This window comes from Scyliorhinus canicula, chromosome 5, assembly GCF_902713615.1.
Source record: "Scyliorhinus canicula chromosome 5, sScyCan1.1, whole genome shotgun sequence".
Lineage (NCBI taxonomy): Eukaryota > Metazoa > Chordata > Chondrichthyes > Carcharhiniformes > Scyliorhinidae > Scyliorhinus > Scyliorhinus canicula.
In genome coordinates, this window is record NC_052150.1 from 85581911 (window position 1) to 85596356 (window position 14446).

Genomic DNA, 14446 nt, shown 5'->3' on the forward strand with positions numbered 1-14446 from the left:
GAAGGAGTTATCCTGGTTAAGGTACATTTAAGTAATGTGAACCAAACACAATTCCCAAAGGGGTCTTGCAAATTGAGGAGTCACCTTTTCACACACATTTATATGACTGCTTCAACATCCATTATTTCCATTCTACCTTTACTAATTTCCTTCAAATTGAATTACTTTCGCACTTACAAACTCCAAATGGCTCAGTGGCTGAATTACTGATCTGCACTTTCTCCAAGCCTTTCAGTGGGGCAATGGCTGTTTTTTTTCCTTCATAAAATAATTCTGCAATGACCCATTGTGTCTGTGCCAGTTCTCTGTCAGAGCAACTCGGCAAATCTGACTAGTGTTTCTTTTTCTCTGTACCTTGAAAATCTTTCCTCTGCAGGTAATTTTCCAAATATTTTTTGAAAACCACAATTGAATCTGCCTCTGCTGAAGTCTCAGTCAGTGTATTCCTGATCCTAAACATTTCTTGCATTATTAAAGATTTTACTCATTAGGGCGGCACATGGAACAGTGGTTAGCACTGCAGCCTACGGCGCTGAGGACCCGGGTTTGAATCCCGGCCCTGGGTCACTGTCCATGTGGAGTTTGCACATTCTCCCCGTGTCTGCATGGGTTTCATCCCCACAACCCAAAGATGTGCAGGTTAGGTGGATTGGCCACACTAAATTGTCCCTTAATTGAAAAAAAGATAATTGGGTACTCTAAATTTATAAAAAAAAATAGATTTTACTCATATTGTCATTGCTTCTTTTGCCAATTACTTTAAATTGGAATGGTTCTTGTCTGGTTCCTTACCCTTCTGCCAATGGAAACAGTTTTTCCCTATCCAGTCTGTGAAACCCATCATGACGGTATTCCAATTGAGGCCAGACCAGTGTTTTATAATGCAAGAACAGCTTGAAACCTGTGGGATAATCTCTCAACTTCACTCGATGTCAACATTGTCTATTTTAATATTTAAGGTAAGTCCTCTTCTAAATGCCCCTGCCTTGTTATACCCAATTAACCCCTTAAGTGACAGCTCACTAATTTCTCTTGAAAATCTAAACCGGAAAACACTACTTAATTTAGCCTGCAGCCTTTAATCACAACATTCTTGGCATCGCCATTTCCTCTGATTTCAAATGGCAATCTAAGTTGCTTCCAAGAAGATAGCTTCATTTTTTAATGCCAGAAACTTATTAACTATACACAACCTGAATCCATTCAAGATTCAACGTTGTTCCTACGTTTGAGCTGGAACTTTCAGCACCATTCTTGCACTTCTGTACAGGATATCAAAAAAGCCAGAGGCCTGAGAGCTAATCTGTCTCTCAACTTCACTCCACAACAACATTTCTTGTCTATTCTAAAATTAAGGTAAGGATTCTTGTAAATGTTCCTTACTTTATATCTATGATCCAAATATGCTGTCCACAAGCTCTACTCTCTCTACTTGTGTTTAAAAACAAAAATGATTGCATGATCCCCTCATGCTTTTTTCCCAAATATATGGAACTCCTTATTTTTTCACGCCAGCAAACTTAAGGGTTTTTAAAGCTGTTTCCAGCATTTAACCATTACTTCATGATTTGCTGCATGCCATCTATTTTGCTCTCTGCTGGTGTGATATCATATTCTAGGCATCCTGTTACCTTGGTTTGTGAATTTAAAAAAAAGTTTAATGCTGATCGTGTGAAGCATCAGAACACACATTTGCATGACATTGATTTCAAAGAAACGTTTGTGTCAGTAATTCTGTTGCAGAGTTTATGCAAGAATATGCAGCTTTCTATATGTGCGGATTTTATGATCAAAGGGTGAATATTTAACCAAATTCATCAAATCAGAAAACCTGCATGGTAATAATTTGATAATTTTAAGAACCACAAAGACAATAGTAAACTTTCTGCTAAAAGAAATCTGGATTTTCCTGTGCCTCCTTTAAAAGTTAATTTGAGTGCATTCTATGTTCATTTTTGCCATAATTATTCACCAGCTGGTTTAGCACTGGGCTAAATAGCTGGCTTTTAAAGCAGACCAAGGCAGGCCAGCAGCACGGTTCAATTCCCGTACCAGCCTCCCCGAACAGGCGCCGGAATGTGGCGACTAGGGGCTTTTTACTTCATTTGAAGCCAACTTGTGACAATAAGCGATTTTTATTTTCATTTCATTTTTAGCTGAAAAGGCTGGTAGCTGACGGTTCCTTTTGAGTGAAGAACATCAGACAGAGTGAATTACTTATTTATTTTCCCTCACCCAAAATATTTATTTCAAAGTCTTTCGGTTTTTGTTTGTTTTTCTGAGTTTAAGCAGAGAAAGAAAATCTGGTAAATTTAGCTGCAGTTTGGTCTCATTGTGTTCACGTTTTCTAAGCTAAAAATATGTAAATATTGGTAATCAAAGCACTTGGGCTTAATTTACAAGCAATTGGAAATAAAAGTAAAGCTTCAAATATTTGTGCAACATATAATGTTTAAAAATTTTTTTTTAGAGTACCCAATTCATTTTTTCCAATTAAGGGGCAATTTAGCATGGTGAATCCACCTATCCTGCACAGCTTTGGGTTGTGGGGCGAAACCCACACAAACATGGGGAGAATGTGCAAACTCCACACGGATAGTGACCCAGAGCCGGGATCGAAACTGGGACCTCAGCGTCGTGAGGCAGCAGTGCTACTCACTGTGCCACCGTGCTGTCCCAACATATAATGTTAAGGAGTATTTATATATGTGATCAGATGTATTCCCTGAGCTACTACCCAAAAAAAATAGCAGTTTGTTCCTCTGTCCGTACGGCAGACAGATGATTAAAAGTACATTCAACATCCATGCTGATCATGGTGGAAATTAAATGTTTCTTGTGCCAAATGAGAAAGTCGCTGTGTGTGTCACATCACAGCTGTCATATGTCAACACTGACAATGAATTTTATTATGTTTACACCTATTTTTGGAATTTATTATTCAGAAAATGATTAGGTATAATATGATTTAACTTTAAAATCAGATTATTCAGTAACTTTCCATAAAGGGAGCTATGGCTGTTAAACTATATACTCCTATAATTCTTGATCCAGATGGGTGGGAACTGAATGTGCTGTACCTCTGTCTTTGGGTCACATTTAAGATAAAATGATGGATTTGAAAGTTTTGTGAAAATTGCTAAATTACCCCACAGGCTATTTGGTGGCTTAATCCGTGACATCAAAAGAAAAGCACCGTTCTACTTGAGTGACTTCAAAGACGCAGTTAGTCTGCAGTGCCTGGCGTCCATTCTTTTCCTTTATTGTGCCTGCATGTCTCCTGTGATCACGTTTGGAGGGTTACTGGGGGAAGCTACAGAAAACAATATAGTAAGTATCCAAGATTATATTTTTCTTGCGATTCCTGACATTTTCATGTGCTGTTCTAAAACTAAACTCTGGCAAAAGATAGTGGCCGGGATTCTCTCCTACCCGGCGGGGCGGGGGGTCCCGGCGTGTTGGAGTGGCGTGAACCACTCTGGCGTGGGGCCGCCCCAAAGGTGCGGAAGTCTCCGCATCTTTAGGGGCCAAGCCCTCACATTGAGGGGCTAGGCCCGCGTCGGAGTGGTTCCCACTCCGCCGGCTGGCGTGAACGGCCTTTGGCGCCACACCAGCCGGGGCCAAAAGGACTTCGCCGGCCGGCGTACGTCCGCGCATGCGACGGAGCGTCAGCGGGCCAGGCCACCGTGGGGGCACCCCCCCCCCCCCCCCCCCCCCCCCCCCGAGGTCAGATTGGCCAGCGCCCCCCCCAGGACGCCGGCGTCCGCGCCACCTGCTCCCGCCAGTAAGGTAGGTGGTTTAATCGACGCCAGCGGGAGAGGCTTGTCAGCGGCGGGACTTCAGCCCATCGCGGGTTGGAGAATCGTCGCGGGGGGCCCGCCGACCGGGGGCGGAGAATGCGAGACACGGCGGGGGTGGGATTGACGCCGGCCCCGGGCGATTCTCCGACCCGGCGGGGGGGTCGGAGAATCCCACCCAGTATCTCTGGTAGAATTCAATCATTTATTGATGATTGTCTGGAACACAGAATCCAAGGGGTGATTTGATTGACTTTTAGGATTTTGAAAGCAGTTAGCTAGAGAGCAGCTTTTGGTGAGGGAGTATTGGATATTAGAAGATAACCTAAAATGCAGGGCCTACAGTAGAGAGGGTTGGAAATACTTGTTCAGGCAAAGGCCTGTAGAAGTGTGGAATTCTCTACCGCTAAAAGCTGTGGATGCAAACATAAATTTTTGTTAGGTTATTAAGAGACATGGAACAAATCATGTTGTTAATTCTTCTCTCTTGCTTTGAATCAGTGATTTCCTTCACAGGATCCAACAGGTGTCAGTTTCTGGGAATGATCCGGAACCGATGTTAACAAATATTGGATCTTGGGGCTGTGTACTGTCACCCCTTCTCACTCTCTATACAAATGATTGTCGATCACAGTATACCGACACAACGATCTTGAAGTACGCAAATGGTGCGGTGCATGAAGGAAACTATAGGGACTCATTGAGAAGTTTTAAAAATGGTGTGATAACAACTCTCTCAAACTGAGTGATAACAAGACAGAAGAACTAGTTTAGACTTTACGAAAAAGCCAGTTAATGTTGCTGTGAAGATTCCCAATGGGACATTGAGATAGTTGCTAGCTCCAAGTACCTTGATATCAAATTAGGCTAGTTAAATTGGAGGGAATAGTGTACAGTGGCTAAGGAACATGAAATGATTATACTACATCAGAAAATTAATATCCTGTATTTGAGAGTGCTATTTTTAAAAAATGTCCTGCCCGGTGGTGTTGTCTTAGGAAAGCAGACTATGGGTATGAGATTATCGAACTAGGGTGTTTGATGGGCAGATCTTTCTTGGCAAAAGCTGCTCTTAAAGAATTTTGACAAAAGTACGAGTCTTTTGAACAGTAAGAATCACCCATTGTTTCAGTATTACTGCTGGTTGCATTCAGGGCGAATGCTGCAATCCCTCAGATGGTTCCTGAACTCATTGGTGCCCTTCTCAATAAGAACTTTCAACAAGAGTTTGTATTGTATGGAAGAAGATATGCACATGTGGTGAGACTCACTGCTTATTTTAATTTATTGGAATAGCTATTATCACATTTTAATTAGAGTTGGATCTTTACACTGGAGTAATTTTCTTTCTTTTAAGGGTAATTATCATTCTTTTATTGTTATTCACTTGTATATATTTTGTAAATGAACGAACAAGGTCCTGAAATGTATTTCCATGTGGAAAATAGTGAATTGGGGAAAAAAAAAGACATTTCTTCTAAACTTCCTGTTGGATTTCTTGACAACTATCTGATATTGATAGCCTCTAGCTCTCCTTTTACCCACAAGTGGAAACATTGGGCGGAATTCTCCGCTCCCCACGCTGGCTGGTTGGGAGAATCGCGGGAGGGCCGGGCGACTCACGACGCGCCTCCCGCGATTCTCCCACCACCCCGATCGGAAGAATCGACGCTCGCCGTTTTTCACGTCGACCGGCGATTCTCCGGCTCGGATGGGCTGAGCGGCCTGCCGTTCCCTTCCGGTTCACGATGGCGGCAACAACACCTGGTCGCTGCCGTCGTGAACATGGACGCCAAAGTGCTGTTTGAAGCTTGTGGTGGGCAGAGAGGGGAGTGAGCACCACGGTCGTGCTCGGGAGGGGACTGGCCCGCGATCGGTGCCCACCGATCGTCGGGCCGGCATCTCAAAGCGACGCACTCTTTCCCCTCCGCCGCCCCGCAAAATCAAGCTGCCACGTCTTGCGGGGCAGCGGAGGGGAAGACGGCAACCACGCATGCGCGGGTTTGAGCAGTCAGCCGTCGTGACGTCAGCCGCACGTGCGCTGGTTGGAGCCGGCCAACCTGCGCATGCGCATGCGGACGTCACATAGGCGCCGCCGTTGCGTCATTCTCAGCACGCCGCCTTGACGCAAGCGTCAAGGCCTGCCGGCCGAGAGTTACGGAGCGCCGCTCCTAGCCCCCCCGGGTGGGGGTGAATTAGGTGCGAGGAGCGGCCTCCGAGGCCATCGTGAAACTCGGCCGAGTTCACGACGGCCTTCCTGATTTATCGCAGGAGCGGAGAATTTCGCCCATTCTCTTTGCATCCACTCTATCACAACCTTTCTTAATTTGAAAGACTTCTATTAAGTCTCCTCAGCCTCCTTTTTTCAGTGGAAGGGAGACTCTGCCTGCCAATCACTTCCTGATATGCACACCCACACATTTCTGGTATCATGCTTCTAAATCTTCTCTGCATCCTCCCCAGTGCCTGTATATACTTGTCTATAATATGGCGACCAGAACTGTGAACAGTACTCTGCCTAACCAATGTAATCAGGTTTGGTATAACTTGGCTATGTTTCAATTACTCTTTTTTAAAATAAAGGATAGTGCTTTTTTAAAAAAAGACTGTGGTAACTTCTGGCAACTTTGATTGGTATATTTTTATTCCAAGATCCCTCTGTTCATCTACTTTACCTCGACTCGCACCTTCCGTGAATAAGTGACCTCCCTATACTTCCGACCAAAAATGTACCACTTCACAATTGGCTCTGTTGAGCTTCATGGTGAATTATTTGCCCATTCTGCAAATTTATTAATGACTGCTTGTTGCAGTCTTCCTCAGTGCTGACTATTGGTCCCAGCCCAAAATTGGTGTCACCCACCAATTTAAAAGTTTGTGTGTTCAATTTCAAAGTCCAAATTGTTAATATAAGTTATGAACAGCACTGATCATTGTGGAATACTGCGCCCCACCTTCTGCCACTCTAAATAACTACAATTTGCTCCCACCCTTTGCTTTCTGTATTGAAACCTGCTAACAATCCATTCTGTCACTTGTTCCATGACTCCACATTCTCAGACATCTGTCATTCATATGAAGCATCTTAGGAGACACTTTTTGAAAATCCAAATAAATTACATCCAGTTCTGATGAAAAATTATCATCCTGAAAAACAAACTGTTTCTCTTTTCACAGATGCTGCCCAATCTGAGTATTTCCAGCATTTTCTGTTGAGTTGCTGTAATGTGAGATTTAATGTCATTTATGCATAGCGTTTGTGTAATGTTACAACTGTCTTGCTTAATTTAATAATCGCTTATTGTCACAAGTAGACTTCAATGAAGTTACTATGAAAAACACCTAGTTGCCACATTCCGGCGCCTGTTCGGGGAGACCGGTATAGGAATTGAACCCGCGCTGCTGACATTGCTTTGCATTACAAGCCAGCTGTTTAGCCCACTGTATTAAACCAACATGATTTGTTTGTAATCATGATATATTTTTCTTCACTACCCCTGATGCAATACTTCTGAGTTTCCCTGACCACAACTCCTACCACCTGTTAGCACTTGCCTTGGTGAATATCAGAGACAGTCGTTCTGATGTTTCTGATTCATCATTTCACATTGAAAATTCCATGTGCTATTGTATGGAGGAACATCAGTGTCTGTTTGCAAAATTGGGGATGATACAAATTGAAGTGAGAATCTAGATTATATGGGAGACACGTATTGCAATATATGGTCCCGTAGAATTTTAAGCATGAAAACTTTTATGGAGTAATTTGTAATTTTTTGAAACTGATTATCGGTTACATCATAATTCATAACACAATTAGGATGTTATTGAAGCAATCCTTAAATAACTTCCCCCCCTCTTTCCACTGCAAAGTTAGAGAAAAGTAACAATAAAACTACAAAATAACTTTGATTTGCTTTTTCCTATAGAGTGCAATAGAATCTCTCTTTGGAGCCTCAATGACGGGAATTGTCTATTCCATATTTGCTGGACAGCCACTTACAATTTTGGGAAGTACAGGACCTGTACTGGTGTTTGAAAAAATATTATTCAAATTATGCAAGTAAGAATTTTTGCAATATTTGTTGCTATTTCTGAGGAGAAAGTTGTACTCTTTTGTAAAGTGCATTGCATCCTGCAACTAGAGGATAAAATTCACCTTCAAGAAAGACACTGCATATGCTAAAGCAGATCAGCTGCATGTCAATGGGAAGGTAAATTCAACTGTAAACAATTCATTCCTGTGGCTTGTGCAGCTATCAAAGTTGAATTTCACCCCGCAATCTATTAGTACAGTAAGGGGTAAGCATAAGAAATAAACAAGCTCTCTTGAAATGGGGGAAAGAAGACGAAGGAGAGGTGTGATTGCTTGGCACTCCTTGGGTGAAATAAAAGAAAGATTGTTAGCACCGTGGCACAGTGGGTTAGTCCTGCAGACTCACGGCGTCGAGGTCCCAGGTTCGATCCCGCCTCTGGGTCACTGTTCATGTGGAGTTTGCGCATTCTCCCCGTGTTTGCGTGGGTTTCGCTTCCACAACCCAAAGATGTGCAGGCTAGGTGGATTGGCCACGCTAAATTGCCCCTTAATTGGAAAAAATGAATTGGGTACTCTAAATTTATAAAAAGAAAAAAAAAGATTGTTTTGCAAATCCCAAGAGAAAACTGCATCATCAAATTGGTCTTACCAATATAATGAATTTTAGAAATAGGACATGGAAAAAAAAAAACAAATTTCATCTACAACACCTGCTGTGAAGGAGTTGGTGATTTTTCTCTTTTTAAAAAAGTAACTGGACCTGAAAATGTGCAAAGTGCAGGTTCCCTTTGATGTATAAGCAGGCATCACATAGGTGACTTTCCCTGTTATGTATATAGATGCCCATTCTTCTTTCTCCGTCCCCGATTGCCTGATCCAGCACTATGGAAGAATAGCAAAATAGTTGCAAGTTCGGCTGATGTGTGACTTGAAGGGGGGCGGGTGTGGCTTCAAGCATCACAAATCCAGTATTACAACGATCATGACTTAAGTAAGCAAGAGATCTTCAAAACTATCCTTCACTTTTCTTTTCTGTCCAATAGTGTCCAATTTCCTCATCTAAAAGCAAGGACTTGTATAAATAAATAGGGCGCGATTCTCCGCTCCCGGGAAAAATCGTGAAGGCCGTCGTGAACTCGGCCGAGTTTCACGATGGCCTCGGAGCCCGCTCCTCTCCATCGGGGGGGGGGGGGGGGCTAGGAGCGGCGCTCCGTTATTCTCGGCCGCCGGGCCTTGACGCTCACGTCAAGGCGGCGCGCCAAGAATAACGCGACGGCGGCGCCTATGTGATGTCAGCCGCGCATGCGCAGGTTGGCCAGCTCCAACCCGCGCATGCGCAGGTTGGCCAGCTCCAACCCGCGCATGCGCAGGTTGGCCAGCTCCAACCCGCGCATGCGCAGGTTGGCCAGCTCCAACCCGCACATGCGCGGCTGACGTCACGACGGCTGACAGCTCGAACCTGCTCATGCGCGGTGGCCGTCTTTCCCCTCAGCTGCCCCGCAAGACGTGGCGGCTTGATCTTGTGGGGCGGCGGAGGGGAAATAGTGCGTCTGATTGAGACGCCGGCCCGACGATCGGTGGGCACCGATCGCGGGAATGTCCCCTCCCGAGCACAGTCGTGGTGCTCATTCCCCAACAGGCCCCCTACAAGCCCCAAAACGGGCATCTCATGGCAATTTCACGACGGCAGCGACCAGGTGTGGTTGCCGCCGCCGTGAAACGGTCGCGAACTGCAGCCCGCTCGGCCCATCCGGAGAATCGCTGAGTGGGGGGTGGGAGAATTGCGGGGGGCGCAAGGGGGTCGTGAAATTAGTCGGGGGGCCCTCCCACGATTCTCCCACCCGGCGTGGGGAGCGGAGAATCGCGCCCATAGTCTTTTACAGATCTTTGTAGACACTGCTGTGAATCCTTGGGTGATAAGAATATTGATCCATCTCTATTATTGGCTATATGTTCCATTTTAATGCTATATTCTCAATATTTAAGAATAGCAGCAACAGCGTGTTTGTCTTTTGGAATGCAGGTTTTAGGCAGTGGTAATCATTTAAGAAGTAAAGTCACCATGGTCCCAGATGACCTGAGGTTGCTTTCCCCTTTGAGGGGGAGAGCTGACTGGTGGTGATTTAACCTGAGGATCACCACACCTCGGGCAAGAGGCAAGGCCTTCATGAATAACCTCAGCCGGTATTGGAATAGAACCCGCACTGTTGGCCTTGCCCAGCTGTCCAGACAAGCAGTATCAGTCATTTGTTATAGGAGTAAATTTTGCATACGTGACTTGAGGAAATTTTGGAGATTGGGAGAGAAAATGATCGATTTTAGCCGGGGAGGGGGGCGGGGGGGGGGGGGGGGGGGGGTGAAGAGAACTCCATCTAGGTGTTTTTGGGGTATAATTCTGTCGACCTGGCTATTGAAGATTTTGCTATTGATGCTTATCCTTGTGTCACGGTGTATTCAGAGCACTTTGTCCTCTTATCTTGCTCTGTTTATCTGATTCTGGAACTATCTTGCAAATCTGTCTGAAACCGGAACTGAGTTAGGATTCAACTGGCATGATAACTGACAGTTATCTCCCTCACTAAAGATGCACTTAGATGTTTTATGAATGGAATTCGGAGATTAATTTGTACAACTATTCTGGTAGTTACCTCTGACAGCCGGAGACACAATGGTTAGCACTGCTACCTCACAGCTCCAGAGACCCGGGTTCAATTCCGGCCTCAGGGGACTGTCTGTGTGGACTTTGCACTTTCTCCCTGTGTCTGCGTGGGTTTCATACGGGTGCTCTGGTTTCCTCCCACAGTCCAAAGATGTGCAGGTTAGGTGGATTTGCAATGCTAAATTTCCCCTTCAGGTCCAAAAGGTGAGGTGGAATTACTGGGTTATGGGGATAGGTTGGAGGCGTGAGCTCAAACTTCAGTAGGGTGCTCTTTCCGAGGGCTGGTGCAGACTCGATGGGCCGAATGGCTCCTACATTGTAAAATTCTATGAATGAATGCAACTATTAGACTTGATGTGGTGAGGTGATAAAGTACTCAATTATTTCTTAATTTCATTTTGAATACTTTTATGCCATCCCTCACCCTGGTGGTTGTAGATGTGGTGTACTGGGATTCTTGAAGCCTGAACTTATCTTGCTTGTAGGATTGTTGGCTTTCTTGGGTTTTACCTGGTACTGGTGGATAGTGTGATGTGAACACTGATCCATGGCGACCCTCACATAAGGAGGGGGATTTCAATAAGAAAGCCCCTGGAGAAGGTTTACATCAACCCAAGCGTGCTGAGTCACAAGGACTTTAGCAATCCATCTGCTGCTCAACCCATATCATGCCAAGCTGTATGGCTAAGACCACAATGCCAAGGAATAACAGCAGAGTTTCTGGCAGCAGGAATGGAACCAGCACACCACTGCTAAAGACCTCTCCTGCATCACAGACATCACAGCCACCCACCTGGCTTCGACCTGCCACATCAACATTGGGCACTCCTCAATAGTTTCTGTGCCGGCCAAGGGCTTTGTGCAGCAAATCGGCACAAGTGGGGCCTTACAGCGAACCTGGACTACAGCTGTAGTGCACCCTAATCAATGACTCACATAATTTAAGACTGTTTCCTGCCAAAATTCAGTGGTCGGGGGAGAGTTCCATTCAGCCAGTACAGGAGCAGATTACTGCGCACGCCACAAACATAAGTTCCTCACACTGATGGGGTTGCACACGTTTTTCACTCTATGGTTGTCCTGTCAAGCTTTGCTTTTTATGTAAATTATTCTAAATCCCTTTGTAATTCTTGTCAACTATTTATGGCCGCCAGGTACTAGATTCAGGTTGTCCCTGACCCGGAACTAGTTAAATGAATGATATGGTACATCCTTTATTTATGATCAGGAAGGTAGGAAAACCTCCAACTCCATCAGGGAAATTCAACATATCTACCAACCCGTGGGAACATTTCAAGTAAATCCTGATAGATGGCCTTTCTGAAGCAATCAAATCATGAAAGGTCGTCATTCTAAAATAGTCAATATTTTATTTTATAAAACCACCCCTCCCTGGCTTATACGCTTAGCTTTTATTCCATTTGTCTCTAGAAACAAAAATTCCAAGGCATTCTTCAGACACCAGGGCTGTTTTGTTCAAGGTAGAGTACAATGAGGTGATCAAAAGTAAACTGATTGGGTGTGGACAAAACTTGGGTTAAATGGTGCAAGAAAGTATGTTTGGACTACCTATGTGAAGATTTTATAAGGGCTTCACTTAGCTTGTTGAATATCAAAAAACATAATTTCTCAATAACAAAAAAAATTGCTGCTATTTATTGTAGTGGTCTAGAAGCAGGTCTTTTGACTGCCAAGGTGACAACTAAGTTGCACTTGGAGGCAATCAATCCAGTACATTGAATTGTATGTTCCCAGCTGAAACAGCCCTCTGCAATTTCATTTATTTGTATAATGTACAGTTTCTTCATGAGAAGGTGACTTAAATGTATATTCCTTCCATCAACAGGAATTATGAACTTTCATATCTTTCACTTCGGGCCAGCATTGGACTGTGGACTACATTGCTGTGCTTAACATTGGTTGCCACTGATGCAAGTAGCCTGGTTTGCTACATAACCCGCTTCACAGAAGAGGCCTTTGCTGCACTTATTTGCATTATTTTCATTTATGAAGCATTGGAAAAGCTCTTCTCCTTGGGAGAGAAATTTCCATTTAATATGCAGAACAATCCGGAGACACTTACCCAATACTCGTAAGCAGAAGCAATTACCAAACATTTCTTTGGTTAATTTTTATGATATAAATTGAATTATTTTCCATTACTCTACTGTATAATATTAGTCATTAAACTTTCACTATTATTTTCATTGAACATCATAATTAATCCTTTATTGAGGATATATTGCATACCTCTCTAAGTATGTCTAACCTGATATGTTGTTTTTATAAAACTCTTAAGTTTCATTTTTGCAATTTGACCTAATTTGTACCTCCTTCATTTACTACCTTGTAATTACTTCCTGATACCCTTCACATACGGATTAGTCATTAGGTAAGATTAGCCTTTGAAATCTTTGCATCCCAGGAATATATTACTGTATAGATGAGGATAATTTGGCACAATAATTATATGATGTTTTCATATTAGTTGCCAAATTTAATTCCTTGTTCTGCTTGATCCCCATACCACTATTTGAAATATCTTTTGCAAGAATTTATGAAATAATTCATAGCAGCCTTGTGCATTCTATCCTCCTTTGTTTAGATTTTTTTTCTGAACTGCACTTAACTCTTCTTGCAATCATACATTTTTTTCATTCTGTTTTGCTGGCCAATAACGTTTTTTGAAAAAAAGTAATCTTAATGTTTTAGTTCAGTCCTTTACCACCTCAGATATAACGAGAAAGTGCCGATATCTCTATTGTTTCTTATTGCTGCTAGCATTTGAATGAATTTATTGTGCCCTGCTTTTTGTAATGTGCTTTTTTAAAGAAATTTAGAGTACCTAATTATTATTTGTTTATTTTCCAATTGAGGGGCAATTTAGCGTGGCCAATTCACCTAACCTGCATATCTTTGGGTTGTGGGGGTGAAACCCACGCAGACATGGGGAGAATGTGCAAACTCTAGACGGACAGTGACCCAGGGACGGGATTCGAATCTGGGTCCTCAGCGCCACTGTCTGAGTGCTATCCACTGCGCCACATGCCGTCCTCTTTTTGTAATGTTTTCATATCCAACTCTATTGGGGTGCCCAAAATTTTACAGAACTCCAATTGTGGTTTGGTATAGATTCAGCATTACCTCTACTTTTTTTGTCTCCAAATGCAAAATTAAGGGCTCTGTTTGTATTTTATAGGTTTATCTCCTTGTGCTGCCCCCTTTTAATTTTTTATTTTCACAGCAAGGTTTCATGATTTAAGGTGTATTTCCTTTGCTGATTTTTCCAATATGTATGAATTCCCTTTTTTAATACATTGAACTTCATCTGTCACCTTTTTGCCCAACCTGCTACCCCCTTGACATTTACTACCACCTTGAGATTTACTAGTATTCGCCACACTTTTTTGTTCCGGGTACCTCCCTTTACCTCTCTCTCTCTCTTTTGTCTTCTGCTCACCATTCATTTGAATTGCAATGTGTTCCTGTTCGCTTTGATTTCATGACCATTATCATTGCTCTAATCATCTTGTATTCTGTAAAATACTTTTGCAAGTGCATACGTGCCACACTTGACTGATTTCCTTCATTTATTTTGTTGCTTCAAACAATTCTATAATGTTCAAACACAATACCCATTACCTTTAAATCAATGCAGATTGATGCTGATGAATTCACGTTCTACGAAATATTTAATTACATCGTACCACAAACTTGTCCATTAGATCCAGCTTTATCATAATTACCTTTCAAAAGATGTCCCACTATTTATTCCCCTCGCTACTGCAATGTCTCTAACTGTTTGTCGAACTCAGAGATAGTTGCAATTGTGAACTTATCTCCCTTGTTAATTCAAATAGGTATTTATGAATATTTGTAAAATCGATTTTGTCGGTTACTTTTTAATTTTTGGAGTTTGCCTTCTTCGTCCTCAATATGAATATTAATGTTTAT

At 43.0% G+C, this 14446-nt stretch overlaps 1 protein-coding gene across 5 annotated transcripts in view; it reads left to right on the forward strand.

Moving 5' to 3' along the window:
• Positions 1-14446, forward strand: part of LOC119966101 (sodium bicarbonate cotransporter 3-like) — a 182520-nt gene that overhangs the window by 112042 nt on the left and 56032 nt on the right. For all 5 annotated transcript variants that reach the window (XM_038797312.1, XM_038797313.1, XM_038797314.1 and 2 more), the window contains 3 exons: positions 3156-3330; positions 7727-7860; positions 12339-12584. In XM_038797312.1, coding sequence (XP_038653240.1) covers positions 3156-3330; positions 7727-7860; positions 12339-12584 — 555 coding nt within the window. The remainder of the gene's footprint in view (positions 1-3155; positions 3331-7726; positions 7861-12338; positions 12585-14446) is intronic.